This window comes from Arvicola amphibius, chromosome 9 (assembly GCF_903992535.2).
Source record: "Arvicola amphibius chromosome 9, mArvAmp1.2, whole genome shotgun sequence".
NCBI classification, from domain to species: domain Eukaryota; kingdom Metazoa; phylum Chordata; class Mammalia; order Rodentia; family Cricetidae; genus Arvicola; species Arvicola amphibius.
The window spans coordinates 38,471,555-38,485,824 of NC_052055.2; the positions used below are offsets into that span (position 1 = coordinate 38,471,555).

At 51.3% G+C, this 14,270-nt stretch overlaps 2 protein-coding genes across 5 annotated transcripts in view; both read left to right on the forward strand.

Annotated features, from left to right (window-relative positions):
- Positions 1-1,395, forward strand: part of Pla2g6 (phospholipase A2 group VI) — a 51,931-nt gene extending 50,536 nt beyond the window's left edge. For all 4 annotated transcript variants that reach the window (XM_038343495.1, XM_038343494.1, XM_038343493.2 and 1 more), the window contains 2 exons: positions 389-462; positions 686-1,395. In XM_038343495.1, coding sequence (XP_038199423.1) covers positions 389-462; positions 686-830 — 219 coding nt within the window. In that variant the 3' untranslated portion in view covers positions 831-1,395. The remainder of the gene's footprint in view (positions 1-388; positions 463-685) is intronic.
- An 836-nt stretch (positions 1,396-2,231) lies between these two features.
- Positions 2,232-14,270, forward strand: part of Baiap2l2 (BAR/IMD domain containing adaptor protein 2 like 2) — a 29,490-nt gene continuing 17,451 nt past the window's right edge. Inside the window, exons 1-4 of the mRNA XM_038343610.1 lie at positions 2,232-2,362; positions 3,120-3,195; positions 3,609-3,695; positions 4,251-4,312. Coding sequence (XP_038199538.1) covers positions 2,312-2,362; positions 3,120-3,195; positions 3,609-3,695; positions 4,251-4,312 — 276 coding nt within the window. The 5' untranslated portion in view covers positions 2,232-2,311. The remainder of the gene's footprint in view (positions 2,363-3,119; positions 3,196-3,608; positions 3,696-4,250; positions 4,313-14,270) is intronic.

The window sequence follows — 14,270 nt, forward strand, 5'->3', positions numbered from 1 at the left end:
TGAGTCGGCATCCTTCCCCAGACCTTTTCCCTCAGGGTCTCCACCTCTGGCCAATGCCCACACACACTTCCATGTCCGCCCCTGTCAGCCAGCTCTAGGGGATAGCCTGACCAGGTCCCACTGGGGTTTCACATGTCCTTTGACTGTAACTCTCTGTACACAGCTGTGTGGAAGACCAGACGCACAGGGAGGGGATGGGAGGCTCTTTGTCACTGCCCTCACTGCCACTCAGATCCTGAATGGATTCTGCACAGTTAGGCCTGTCACCGAGGCCCAGAGAGGTGGACCTGTTCAGATCACTCTGCTAATGAATGACTAGAACCCAGGGATCTCGGAGGGTGGGTAGCTGGGCGCTGTGGCCCAGGCTTATGGGGGCTGCTTTCCTCAGTGTACAGATCCAGACGGTCGGGCCGTGGACCGGGCCAGGGCCTGGTGCGAGATGGTTGGCATCCAGTACTTCAGGTAAGCTTCGGGTCTGGCCTGACTCCACCCACCCCCATCTCGCCAACAGAGGTCCTTGCCCACCATCACGTGATGAGACTCATTGACACACGTAACTGCCAGCTCTTGATGTGGTCTCTCCCAGCTTCAGGGCAGTGCTCTGTTCCCCAGGCCCTCCCCAGCCCAAGTTCTTGTCCCCACCCAGGCTGGGCATCCTGAGTGACCCTCTCCTTTCTCGCAACAGGTTGAACCCCCAGCTAGGAACAGATATCATGTTGGACGAGGTCAGTGATGCGGTGCTGGTCAATGCCCTCTGGGAGACGGAGGTCTACATCTATGAGCACCGGGAGGAGTTCCAGAAGCTTGTCCAGCTGTTGCTGTCGCCCTGAGCCCCCGGGCCCTGCTGGCAGGGGTGGGCCAGGTCACTAGCACACTTAGGACCAGGCTGGGCCAGGCAGCTCTGTGTCCACCTGAGGACTGGGGCTCAGAGCGCAAACAGTTCCCACAAGGCACCTCTTCTGACCCACCTGCACTTTGCCACTCCAGGCTGAAAACCCAGAGTCCCCTCGGCCCTCTTACCAAACTGTGAAGGACAGCTGGCTCCATCAACTGCCCCACATATCAGTGAGATCAACACTAACGTGCCTAGTGTGCCCGGAGAGCTCCCAGGTTCCCTGGCCACGGCAGCCCACCCCTTCCTCCCTCTTCCTGAAGTCAGGGACTAGAGAAATGGGGTTCCACCTCATCATCAGATGAAATCCAGGCTATTGAAATCAAGCCCCATTTGACTTTGCCCTTCTACACCTGCCAGCCACCCCACCCCTGCAACCACCCCACCTTAAGAGTCCTGCCAGCTCCCAAAGGTCGATTCTGTACATGCAACTCTTCTCTGGAAGGAGAGTGGGGAGGGGTTCAAGGCCACCTCAACTGTGAAATAAATGGGTTTCAAATCAAGTTCACCTGTGTAGTGTGTTGTAGTAGTGTGCTGTGTCCCAACCCCACTTCCTCAGACGAGACCGGGACACCCTCTTCTCTGGCCCTGATATAACTGACAATGGAGTAGGCAGTTAGTGCCCGACCCGTCAGCCCAGGGAAGCCTATGGGAACCTCATTTGAGACTTGGCAAGCAAGGGCTGAAGGTCTGCCCACATGCTGGGTAGTGAGAGAAGAGGGCTACACTCTGCCCCAGGTCTGTGGGACTCGGGTTCGTGTCATCCTTGCTCTGACATTAGGAGGCAGGAAATTAAGGCTGGGGAGGGAACTCGGTGGTGAAGTACTTGCCCGGCATATATGAGGCCGTGGGTTCCATCCCCAGCACTGTGGGCAGGGGTGCTAAGTGGTCAGGGTCCCCCTCAAGGCGTTAGGTCCCAAGCAGAGATGAGGCCTGTCAGAGCAGAAAGTCCTCCACGTGAGTTTATCTCTAGGATGCCTCAGCTTGCTCCAGCAGGAAGGTACATGTTCCAGACCTATAGGGTGGGCAGGGCTATATAAGGACTGAGGAAGGACTGGGGGCTCCCAGGCACAGGTCCTTGAGTAGGAGGTGACCTGGGAAAGTGGCTCATCCACGCATGCCCACCAGTACACGCCCAGACAGTAAATAATTGAAGGGCCGGTCACAGGAGCCCGCCTGCGTCATAGGATGCCTTCCCCACAGGGTCTGGTTACGCCCCAGATCGCATTGACACCCCCCTGGCTGGTGAATAATTAAGCAACCACCCCTTCCAGAGAGCACTCCATCTGCAGGCCCCGCTCCACAGCTTCCTCGCGGCCACCGCCTGAGAAGCAGAGCACTGGGGACCTGTGGAGACTTAGCCCAGCACTTCCAGCCCTGCGAGAACCACCGGCCTCCTCAGTTCCAGCGCCACCTTCCATGGCCCCTGAAATGGACCAGTTCTACAGGTCCACTATGGCCATCTACAAGGTGAGCTCATGGGCCCTGGCCAGCATGTAGTGGCCAGGTTGGCTCCAGGACAGAGGGAGCGCCCAGGCTGGGCTAATCTGTAGGTGTGGGAGTGGAGGGGAGTCCTTGGGAATTGTATGCAGCACCTTTCCCCATGCATGCCTTGCACACCCTCACCTGGGAGGCAGCAGGAAGCCAGCCTATTGGATAGATGAGAAACCGAGCCTACGGAGGTTAAACAGCTTGTTAAGGTCAGCAAGGGAAGAGGAGGCGCTGCCGGGATTGGAGTCAGGACCTAAATTGGAAGTGTCAGGATTGCCTTCACTGTCCAGTGTTCTCCAGCTAGCCACAGCCCAGGGTGGTGACCCAACCACACTGTGAACCCCAGGGGCCTTTTTGCAAAAGGCGATATGCGGGGTGATATCAACAGCCCCAGGAATCTATTCTGGGGAGGCCTGGGCACAGGATGGGCTGCACTGTGCCCAGTGAGGTGGCAGCAGATTGCTGGGCTTCATTCAGCCGGTGAGACCAAGACAACTCTGAGGTTCTTCATATCAGGAGGGAGCAAGCCTCTCAGGGGCAGGTGTGTGGCAGAAGCTCTCTGCCAGGGGCTCCTGGCTTGGATCTGGCTCCCCAAAGATGCCTCCGAGACTCTGTAGGAGGGAACCAGGATTCTGGTGACCTCAGAGGTCAAGGTGGGCTTCACAGGGCTAGGTGCCTCTGTCCATCTATTCTTCTTTCCACCACCATGGCCTGCATCCTTTGCCCTCGGGTCCAGAGCATCATGGAGCAGTTTAACCCTGCACTGGAGAACCTGGTGTACCTGGGCAACAATTACCTCCGTGCCTTCCACGGTGAGTGTCTGGCACTCACCCCTGCCATCACTGGGGCTGCAGCCCACAGCTTAGCACTCCTTCCTAACTGCTGGGCTCACCCTCAGCCCTAGGTCCCACAACCCACCCGTGTCCCACACACTCCGAGACACTTTCCACACAGCCCACTCCTCACTAAGTTCCCTGCCCTTAGCTTTACAGTACACCTACCCACACCTTCGTGAGCACACAGGTGCCTGCAGCCCTCCCTCGAGACACATGGGATCAGTCTTCCTCGGCTGCAGACAGGGCAGGGGCCTCTTTCTTCTCTGGCAGTATCAAGCTCCACACCTCACCCAAGGGCACCTTTCCCCATCCCGCCACATCTCAGTGTCCCCTCCGCACAATCGGGAGCACAGACTGAGCACTGGCCTGACCTTTCACCTCTCCTGCAGCTCTGTCTGAGGCAGCTGAGGTGTATTTCAGCGCCATCCAGAAGATTGGGGAGCAGGCCCTGCAGAGCTCCACATCACAGATTCTGGGTGAGGTTCTGTCCTCTTCACCCCCACCCTCAGCCTCTGCCTACTGTCGCAGCCCAGCTCTTTACCTATGGCTTTATTTGTTTGTTTTGGTTTTTTGAGACAGGTTTAAACAGACAGAGTAGCCTTGACTGTTCTGGAGCTCGCTTTGTAGACCAGGCTGACCTAGAGATCTGCCTGCCTCTGCCTCCCGGGTGCTGGGATTAAGGCATGGTAGTCTGGCTTGACTGTATTCTTATAGTCTCCTCAGGTCTAGGGCGTATGTGGCCTGTGCTCTGGGGTTCATTAGGGCTTCCTTCTGCACATGTGCCTTCCTAGAAGCCCCCACCTCAACACAGGCCTGTGGCCAGTGCTGGGAGCCCCATCTCTCATGCTCGCACCCCACTTCTTCCCTACCCTCCCTGTAGATCAGAGTTACCAAGTCTTGAGTCAGATCCATGTGTGAAATGCTTGGACTTTGGTCCCCAGTCCAGCCAGAAGTGTCCTGACTGGCTTCTGGCACGAGGAAGGCAGATGGAGCAGGCTCTCCACACTAAAGACAGCCCCTCTTGCCTCCAGGTGAGATCTTGGTTCAGATGTCGGACACTCAGCGGCACTTGAACTCAGACCTGGAGGTGGTGGTGAGTATCAGGCCCCAGGGCCAGCATCGCTCGAGCAGATGGGCGTCAGCTCAAGAATGAGGCCCAGAGGCTGAGGAGATAGGCCCGAGTGGTCAAGTGCTTGCTACGCAAACCCGAGGGCCTTGGGTCAGGTCCTAGCACCTTGTAAAAGTCCAAGCATGGTGGCACGCCTCAGCGTGGGGACGAAGACCGGAGGATCCTGGGACTCGCTGACCAGACAGATAGTCTGTGAGTCAGTGAGCTGTAAATAAGTGAGAAACCCTTTCTTGAAAAAAGCTTAAGGTGGCCATGGAGGAAGTGACTGCCTGCCCCACTCTCTAGCTTTCTCATACGTGCACACACACATGCACATGTGCCCCTACATATGGACACATACAATCCCACACATGCCTATACCAGAGAGAAAGAGAGAGAGAGAGATCACCTCTGTCTAGGGTTGACTCCGCTGGCCCCTGACAGTATGAAGACAAGATGGCCTGGTTGAGCCTCAGCAAATCAGCTGCTGCCTCATTTTCTGTCCCATTTTATCGAGGAGCTGAGTCTCGGGGTCTAGGCATCACTGCCCCCAGTTACATAACGAGTGGAGGAGCTGAGAAGAGAAAGGTCTGCAGCAGCAGGCCCGGGACATAGCCCTTCCCCACCACAGCTCCCCCTTCCAGCTCCCTGTCGCAGCCATGGGGATCTGAACATGCTATGCCATTGACTTGGGGAGAGAATACAAGTGCCTTGGCAAAGACCTCAGGCCTGACACACCCAGCAGCGCCATCCACTCCTGAGTCCCAGCCCTGCTACCCCCCACAGCTGGCCCTCTGCAGATGCGGTCATGGGCTGCCATCCTGCTGCTTTCATGGCCTGGAACTGCCAGCCCTGCAGTCAGACATGTGCCCCTTCCCCCAGCAGGTTCCATGCACCCTTTCTTCCTGGCACCAACAGATGCTTCTGTTTGCTCGTAGCACATTAGAGTGAACGCAGGAAGCTAGTTCAGGCTCAGAGCCCGGCTCCACCACTTACTGGTTTTGGTACCCTTGGACTCTGGACCTCAATTTACCTACCTTAAAAAAAATGGAGATAATCACATTTCCTGGTAGTACTCTCTAGTGGGGGTAGAATGAATCAATAAATTGAAGCTGTTTACTACGGCTGGGCTTATAGCTCAGAGTAGAGTGCTTGCCCAGCATAGGTGAAACCCCAGGTCTGATCCCAGCACGCCATAAAACGGGCATGGTGGTGTAGACCTAGAATCCCAGCATTTATGAAGCAGAGGCAGAGGGACCAGAAATTCAAAGTCACACCCAGCTGCATAGTGTGAGACCTTGTCTTAAGAAACCATTTTCCTGGCAGGGTGAGCCCTGAGTTCTTGAGCTGGTCTATGGGCTAATGAGACCTTAATTTGTCTATGCCTGCTCCTCTCAGCTACAGAACCAGCAAAGGCAGGGGTATTCTTTCTTTGTAGCTCCAGGTCCTGTGGGCTCTAGGCAGGGTTTCCCCTGATGTGGAAAGAGGCTGAACTGTGGAAAGGGAGTGGAGCGTGCTATTGGAGGAGAGATGGGGAGCTTCCCAGAAGGCACAGGGGCAGGCAGAAACAGACCAGAGTCTGGAAGCCGGGCAAAGTGGCAAGGTGGGCATACCCTGATGGTGAAGAGGCCTTGGAAGACTCAGAAGGGGATTTCAACCGACAGTTCCTGATTTCTACCTTGTGGGGGCCTGGATGTTAGGGTACCCTTTGGGGCTTTGTTTGACACAGAGACCAGTGTTCCCAGTGGAAAATGCCTACAGTACTATGTGGCACCGGGACTTCACAGACACTTGGTGGCACAGCACTAAGATCCCAGCACATGCTTAGACTTGTTCTTGGTTATAGAACTTGGCTCTGTGGGTCCCTGTGGTTCACCCGGGGTGCGCAGGGACAAGTGTCACCCAGACCCACTCTGTAAGGAGAGCTGCCTCTCCAGGCACCAACATCTTGGCTATGACAACTGGGTAGGGCCCCCAGCCAGAACCACACCAAGCAGAACAGCATCACAGGCTGTCTCTTTGGTTCTCCATTCCCTGCAGATCCTGGGCACTGTTTGTTGGAGGTGGCTGGGATGCAGACAGAAATCTCGCCCTCCCACATCGAGGGATCGAATGTGCTCCACAGTGAACTCAAACCTTGCAGTAGAGAAAAGGAGTGCAGGGCACGGAGCGTTTGGGAGGACTGCAAAGCCATGCCAAGAAAGGGGTGCTGGGGAAGACCTGGAGGAGCTGTGGAAGTTCCCCCAGGGACAGGCACGCAGGCTATAGCAGCAAGGAGCCAGCAGAAGATGAGATGAGCCAGTAGCAGGGCCATGGGAGCCATTGGGGGACACTGCTCTCCAGAAGTGGCATTATCCCTGGCTCTTTGAGTAAAGAAGAGACAGGCTCTGGCTTAAATCTCTTTCAAAACTTTTCAGGTAGCAAAATTAAAGATAAATTCAGCACATGTCGCTAGGTTAAGATGATGTAGCCCAGCGTCATCATTAGCTTTCAGGTCTAGAACTCAGTCTGTCCCCAGACCCGGGCACTGGAAGGCCCCCTCCTGTGTGCCATCAGACCCACACCTTCCCTCCCTGCCCCCACAGCAGTGAACATATAAGCTGGCACTTTTTCAGTTTGCCCCACAAAGACCTAAAATGTGAGGTTTTTCTTTGTAAAGACAAGGTCTCTCTGTGTAGTCCTGGCTGTCATTTCTTCAGGTCGTTTTTAAAACTGACTTCCCTGAATTTGCACCCTTTCTTTTTGCTGGCTGTTTGAGCACCTGGGCCCCTTGGTCTGACCTCCTAACTCCTGGGAGTCTCTCCCTTGTTCCTGGCTCAGTCTGGTGGATTTTTCTGGCCTTGTTTCTTTCACCCAAACTTAATCTGGGTCTTTTTGTTGGGGAGCACCCTGCTCTGTAGACCCATTTATGAATGGGGTTCCCCAGCACTGCCAGTTGGCTGAGGAAGTATAGTTACCTAAATATGTCTGTCTTATTAATAGGGTTTCTATTACTGTGAAGAGACACCATGACCATAGCAGCTCTTATAAAGGAAAACACTTAATTGGGGCGTCTGTGCCCTGTAGACGGGTTTAACGCATTATCTTCATGGTGGCATGTAGGCAGACATGGTGCTGGAGACGGAACTGAGATTTCTACATCTTGGTCCACAGGCAACAGGAAGGGAACTATGTGTCCCACACTGGGCGTAGCTTGAACATTAGAGACCTCAAAGCCTGCCTCCACAGTGACACACTTCCTCCAACAAGGCCATGCCTACTCCAACAAGGCCATACCTCCTAATAGTGCCACTCCCTATGGGCCAAGCATTCAGACACAGGAGTCTATGGGGCCATTCCTATTCCAACCACTACAATGTTTATAGAGTTATGATTTCTATCTCCGTGGCTACCTACCATGTGCTTCACATTGTAAAGGGCAGAACGCCCTCCTCTCCCATCAGCTCTCAGGACAGTGAGTACTGACCCTCCACTATCTTCCTCTAAAGGTAACCCAACTGCTGTTAATGTGCATGAGTGTGTGCCTGAGAGAGGGTATATGCACATGAGTGCAATTGCCCATGGAGGCCAGAAGAGGGCATCAGATTTCCTGATGGAGTTGCAGGCACATGAGCGCTTCACAGTGTGGGTGCTGGGAACTGAACTCTAGCCCTCTGCAGGAGCAGTGTGTGCTCTTAAATGGTAAGCCATCTCTCCAGTTTTAATTTGATTTTTTTTTTTTTGGTGGTGGTGGCAGACGACTTTATGGAAGGTTTTTCTTGGGTTCAAGACAAGTTAAGAGAGTAAGTTAGAGTATGTAATTCAAGACTACAAAAGACCCTAGCTGAAGAATCCAGGTTCCATTGTTAAAAATCAAAATGATAACTGAACTACAGAAATCTCCTATTTTTGGTAATCACAATAAAAAAAAAAAAAACCAAAGTCCACTCAGACTGCGCTCCCTCCCTCTCACCCTCCCAGAAGGGAGAGAAGAACTTTAATTTGATTTTTTAAAAAGGATTTATTTTTACTTGTATTTCTGTGTGTGTGCCACATGTATGCAGAAAACAGCATCAGGTCCCTCAGAGGGGAGTTAGAGGGGCTTGGGAGCCACCCCATGTGGGTTCTGGGCACAAAACTCACCAAACACTAACAAGAGCAGCAAGCACTAACCACTCCAGCCCTAACTTGAAGTTTTCACCTGCACTAATTTTTGCTATCTCTTCCGCTACCACCAGTGTTAGTGGTTTCAGCCTCTTGTGTCTATTTTGGTCCTGAGCAATAACTGTCTCTATGGAAGGTCTTTAGCCAGGGAAGCCTGGTTCTCCAGCATCTGTGTCCTGTAGAGAGGATCCTGGACATTCGCTGGCTCCTGTGCTCTATCCTCAACCTTCCTTCCTTCCTCCCTTCCTTTCTTTCTTCCTTCCTTCCTTCCTTCCTTTAGATGTGGACTTGGCCGTTTCTCCACATAGGCCTGATGTTTTTTGATTCTGATATTGTTTTTAAGTTTTCTGGCAAGTGGTATTTTGAGACACTGGGTATTTGGGCACTGGGAGCATTGAATGCTCCAAAATTCATCATTAATTCTGGCCTTTCTTAGTGGCCTGTGCTATACATATGCACATGGAGAGTTACACATTCATATCTGCATGCATGTATATGCATGTATCTGTATGCATATACACATGGATCTCAGGATAAAATGCCTGGAGCTTCCAGTTCAGCCACAATGTTCCAGCAGCTTCTCCATCAAGGGTCCCTCTTCTTGGGCGTGTGGAGAATGAAGCATTAGAATGTCCTGCATCCCACATCCCACACAGCAGCCTTGGAGCAGCTATTGCTGGCTGCACATGTACCATTTTGGAGAGCAGTTGCAATGGGCTGTGTCCAGGCTCCAGCACCCTGAGAGCTGTGGCTGTCATCAGAATATTCCACACCTGCCCCAGCTGTCTCTGCTTCATCTTCCTGCTGTGACTCGGCAGTACCCACAGTATGACTGTCCCTCAACAGCTCCCACAGGAAGGGGATCCTGGGACAATGTTCTCTGAGTTTTGCTGCTGGGTAGCATTTATTCTTGTTATAGTAAAAAGATAATTTTGCCTCCCCCATCCTTTCTTGCTCCCCCACTCCCTCCATTTCTTTCCCTCTCTCCCTTTCTTCCTTTCCTTTTCTTAAATCTAATAACTTTTTTCTAGAACAAATTTTGAGATTGATCAGTCTGGGTTATTTTCCGTTACGTGATGCACATCTTTCTGTGTGCGTTTGTGTGTGTGTGTGTGTGTGTGTGTGTGTGTGTGTGCAAATGCCCAGGTGTGCTCATGTGTGGGTGGACCAAAGGTCAACATCAGTAACTTCTGTCTCCCTCCATCTTGGTTTCTCTCACCTGGAGCACCAGTTTAGCTAGTGAGCACCAGGGATCCACCCACCTGCCTGCATCCCCCAGTAATAGGATTACAGGAGCATCACATGCCCAGATTTTCATGTGGGTGCTGGGTATCCAAGCTCAGGCCCTCATAATTAAGCAGCAGGCACATTTCCACTGAGCCATCTACCCAGGCTTGAGATGTAATTCTTCAAAAACTATTTTTATTTGATTTTATGCATCTGAGTGCTTTGCCTGCATGTGTGTCTGCTCACCATGTGTGTGCAGTACCCGTGGAGGCCAGAAGAGGGCATCCTCTGGGTCTGTAGTTATAGACAGTTAGGAGCCTCCCTGTGGATGCTGGGAACCAAACTCGGGTCCTCTACTGGAGCAGTTAGTGCTCTTATCTGCCAAGCCATCTCCCGAGCCCCCTTTTTCATCCTCCTCCTCCTCACCTTCTCTGATGTCTCTTGTTTTGTATGAGGCATGCCCTCGAGCACTAAGGCCAGAGTGATGTCAGCGTCTTCCTCTTTCTATGGCTGCCCTATCACCTAGAGGCAGGATGTCTCCCCAAGCCAGAAGCTCAGTTTTGGCAGACTGGCTGACAGTCCAGCCCCTACCCCAGTGCTGGGGCTACAGACACACACACAGATTTGAACTCAAGTCCTCACATTTAGGGAACAAGTGCTGAGCCATCTCTCCAGCTCCATGCTTATTAAATATATCATTTCAAGTTTATTTATTTTTTAATTATTTATTTGTTTTTATTTTTATGTGCATTGGTGTTTTGCGTGTGTATATGTCTATGTGAGGGTGTTGGGTCCCCTGGAACTGGAATTATAGACAATTGTGAGCTGCTATGTTCTGGAAGAGCAGCCAGTGCTCTTAACTTTTGAACCATCTCTTCAGACCTTCAATGTTTTTTGTTTGTTTGTTTGTTTAAATTTTAAGCAGTTGCCTTGAGTTACATTTTTTGAGTTATATTACTTTATTTTTGCATTGTTTCTTCAGGGGCCCCTGTTATCTCTACGTTAGACCTTTAAGACCAGTGTTTAAAATTAGCCTTTTCCTCTTGGGTACTTGACATTTTCTGTTGTTTTTGTTTGTTTGTTTGTTTTTGTTTTTTTGCTTTTTGTTTTGTTTTGTTTTTGAGACAAGGTTTCTCTGTGTAGTCCTGGCTGTCCTGGAACTCTCTTCATAAACCAGATTGGCCTCAAACTCACTGAGATCCGCCGGCCTCTGCCTCCTCAGTGCTGGGATTAAAGGTGTGTGCCACCACAGTCCTGGTGACATTTTCTTTCTTCTTTTTTAAATATTTATACTTTTGCTTGGATGCATACATGTGCCATGGTGCATGTGTGGCCCGTGGGTTCTGGCACCACCACCTCCAGGGAGCCATGTGGGTTTAATAACTGGAGCTGGGTAGACTGGGGTTGTAGACGAAGCCCCCAGGCAGCCGGTTCTGTTATTACTGTTGTTATATCATTATGGGCCCACTTTATGACTTATAATTTCATGTGTTGTGCGTATGGATGCTTCATTCTGTCCTAGAGCCTAGTGACTCGACTGTGGCCGTGCCCACGGTCTGCCTCTGTGGCCCCATGTCACCAGGCGGGTTCCTTCCCAGCCAACAGCTGTAGCTCTGGGCCGCCAGGAAGAAAACCGCTGAGACCTTGCGGAAGTCCTTTGTGGATCTGTGATTTCCTTTCTGTTGGACGGCGGGGAGTGATATCTTTGGGTCAGAGACTGACATATAGTCAGTTTTGTAAAGAACTCCGAAGACGTTTCTGAAGCGTTTGACCCTTACGCCGCACCGTGACGGGCAAGCATCCCTGCTGCTCAGCTCCTTGCCAGCATCCGTGCCGTCAACTGTCTTCTGTTTTGTCCTCTTCTGGTTATGGGATGTTCCTCACTGTGGCTTTGTTTTATACACCCTGGATGACTGTGACTTTGATGGGCTCGCAGGACATAATGTGTGTGGTCTCTCACAAGCATACGCTTAAGTGTTTTGCCATTTTATTGGGCTATACTCATTATTGACATTTTATTTTGAGACAGGGTCTCACGATGTAGCCCTGGCTGGACCCAAACTCACAGACCTCTGCCTGCCTCTTTCTCCCAAGTGCTAAAATTACAGGAAAATGCCAACATGCCCAGCGTATAACGGAGTTCATTGTATAGTCAAATTATGAGTCCTTTGTCAGGTGTACATATTCAATGACTGCCTTTTTCCAGTCTTAGCTTGTCTGATTGTCTTTTCTTTTTCTTTTTACGGACAATTTTTGCAGTGTCTCGCTGTGTAACCCAGGCTGGCCTTGAATTCACATCAGACTCCCCATCTTAGCCTTTCGTTTGCGAAGACTCCGGACACACACACTACACCCAGCTGCCTAACCATCTGTTTCTTTTCTTTCTTCCTTTTTCCTTTTAATGCTTTTATTTTTGAGATTACATCATCTCTCTCTCCCAAACCCTTCCAAATCCTCCTCCTTGCTTTCATTAGCACTGAGCAGTTGGTCAGATTTTCAGGCCCAGGCCCGACTCTCCTCTTGTTGAGCAGGTCTGAAGTCCAAGAGGACACTGTTGGTCAGCACCCATGTGCGCATGCCACCGCTGCACCCTGACGGTTATCTGTCATGCCGTGCTGCCTGGTTTTATGGTTTATTGGTGCCATAACTGAATATCTGTTTTATTTTTATTTTATGTATATGGGTGTTTTGTCGGCTTGGAGACCAGAGAAAGGTGTCAGATATCCTAGGGGACCAGAGTTAGAGATGGTTGTGAGCCACCATGTGGGTGCTGGGGATTGAACCTGGGTCCTCTGGAAGAGCAACCAATGTTCTTAACCACTGAGCCATCTCTCCATCCCCTTTATTCACTGGGTCAGATAGGTAGCAGGAGGATTTCTGACTTCAAGGCCAGCCTGGTGTACAGAGTGTGCTTCAGGCCAGTCAGAGCTACACAGAAAAACCATCTCACAAGAAATTATATAACACACATACACACACGCACACACACACGCACACGCACACACACACACACACACACACACACTCTGGGGATCATCAGATGTCCAACACCACTAAAAACTCTCCTTCTGTCATCGGCAGACACAAAGTCCTGACTGGAAATTGACTGGTGGCACACAGGGGGCCCTGTCTGGGCTCTTGCTCAGTTCCATGCTGACTTTCTGTTCAGAGGCCAGTCCCATGCTGTCCCCTATGTAGCTGAGGGTGAGCCCTGAGACCAGGCAGGCTAAGAAAGTCACTTCTCTTCATTGAGAGCATTTGCCTGCCGAGACCCCTTTCCATCTATCTATCTATGTATCTATCTACCATCTATCTATCTCTAGCATCTAGCATCTATTTGATATTTATGTATTATTATTATATTATTATTATTTTGGTTTTCTGAGTCAGGGTTTCTCTGTGTAGCCTGACTATCCTGGAACTAGCTCTTGTAGCCCAGGCTGGCCTCAACTGACAGAGATCCACTTATCTCTGTCTCCTGAGTGCTGGGTTGAAGGTGTGCCCCACCACTGCCCAGCTTTTTGTTTTGTTATGTTTTTCTCTTTCCATTTATTTATAAGCCACGAACTTAGTCTGTGGATTTCTTCAGGAAAGCCTGCTGGAATTTGACAGGGATGGCTCTGGGGGAGGAGGGTTGCCATGTGTCTTCAAATCATTACGCTAGATCCCCTGTTTATTTTTCTGAGTAGTGTTGTGTTATTTTCAGCCTAACAGTCTTACACATCCGGAGAACAGGTTAGTTCCTGGTTTTCGGGTGTTCTAAAGTCTTTGTGTGTGTTGTGTGCACTGTATGCGTATGCGTTCATTTGCCTGTGAGTACTAGGTATGTGCGTGCCAAGACGCAGTTGTTTAGGTCAGAGGACAACCTCGGATCTCAGTCCTTGCCTCCTGCCTGTTTGAGATACAAAGTCTTTGTTGTTCACAGAGGCCTGCACCAGGTCAGCAAGCTCAAGGGATTCTCCTGTCTCTGTCTTTTCTCGCCAGAGGCTCACTGGGGTTCCCTGGGCTATTGTGTACTGCTTTAAATGGGTTCTGGGGATTTGAACTCAGATCCTCACATTTGTACAATGAGAGCTTTACCCACCCTCCGTCCGCAGAGCCCGATCTGATGTTTTTGAAGTCGCTGTCAATGGCATCACCAACTTCATTTTCCAATTGTTCGTTGCTTAGCTGGGTGAAGTGGCACATACCTGTAATCACACATTGCAGAGGCAGGAGGATTTTGAGTTCAAGGATAACTTGGGCTACATAGCAAGACCCTGTCTCAAAATAAAACCTCAGTTGTTCGTTGCTTGACTTATGTTCTAATAGGATCAGTGTGGCTCCCACACTAAGAACCTTTGGTAAAGGGAAGAAGAGCAGAAGCAGGAAGACCAGCAGGGAGGCTGCAATCCTAGAGGAGGGATGGCTGTGTGGTGGGGGAGGGTGGCTGTGCGGTGGGGGAGGGTGGCTGTGTGGTGGGGGAGGGTGGATGTGTGGTGGGGGAGGGTTGCTGTGTGGTGGGGGAGGGTGGCTGTGTGGTGGGGGAGGGTGGCTGTGTGGTGGGGGAGGGGTGGCTGTGTGGTGGGGGAGG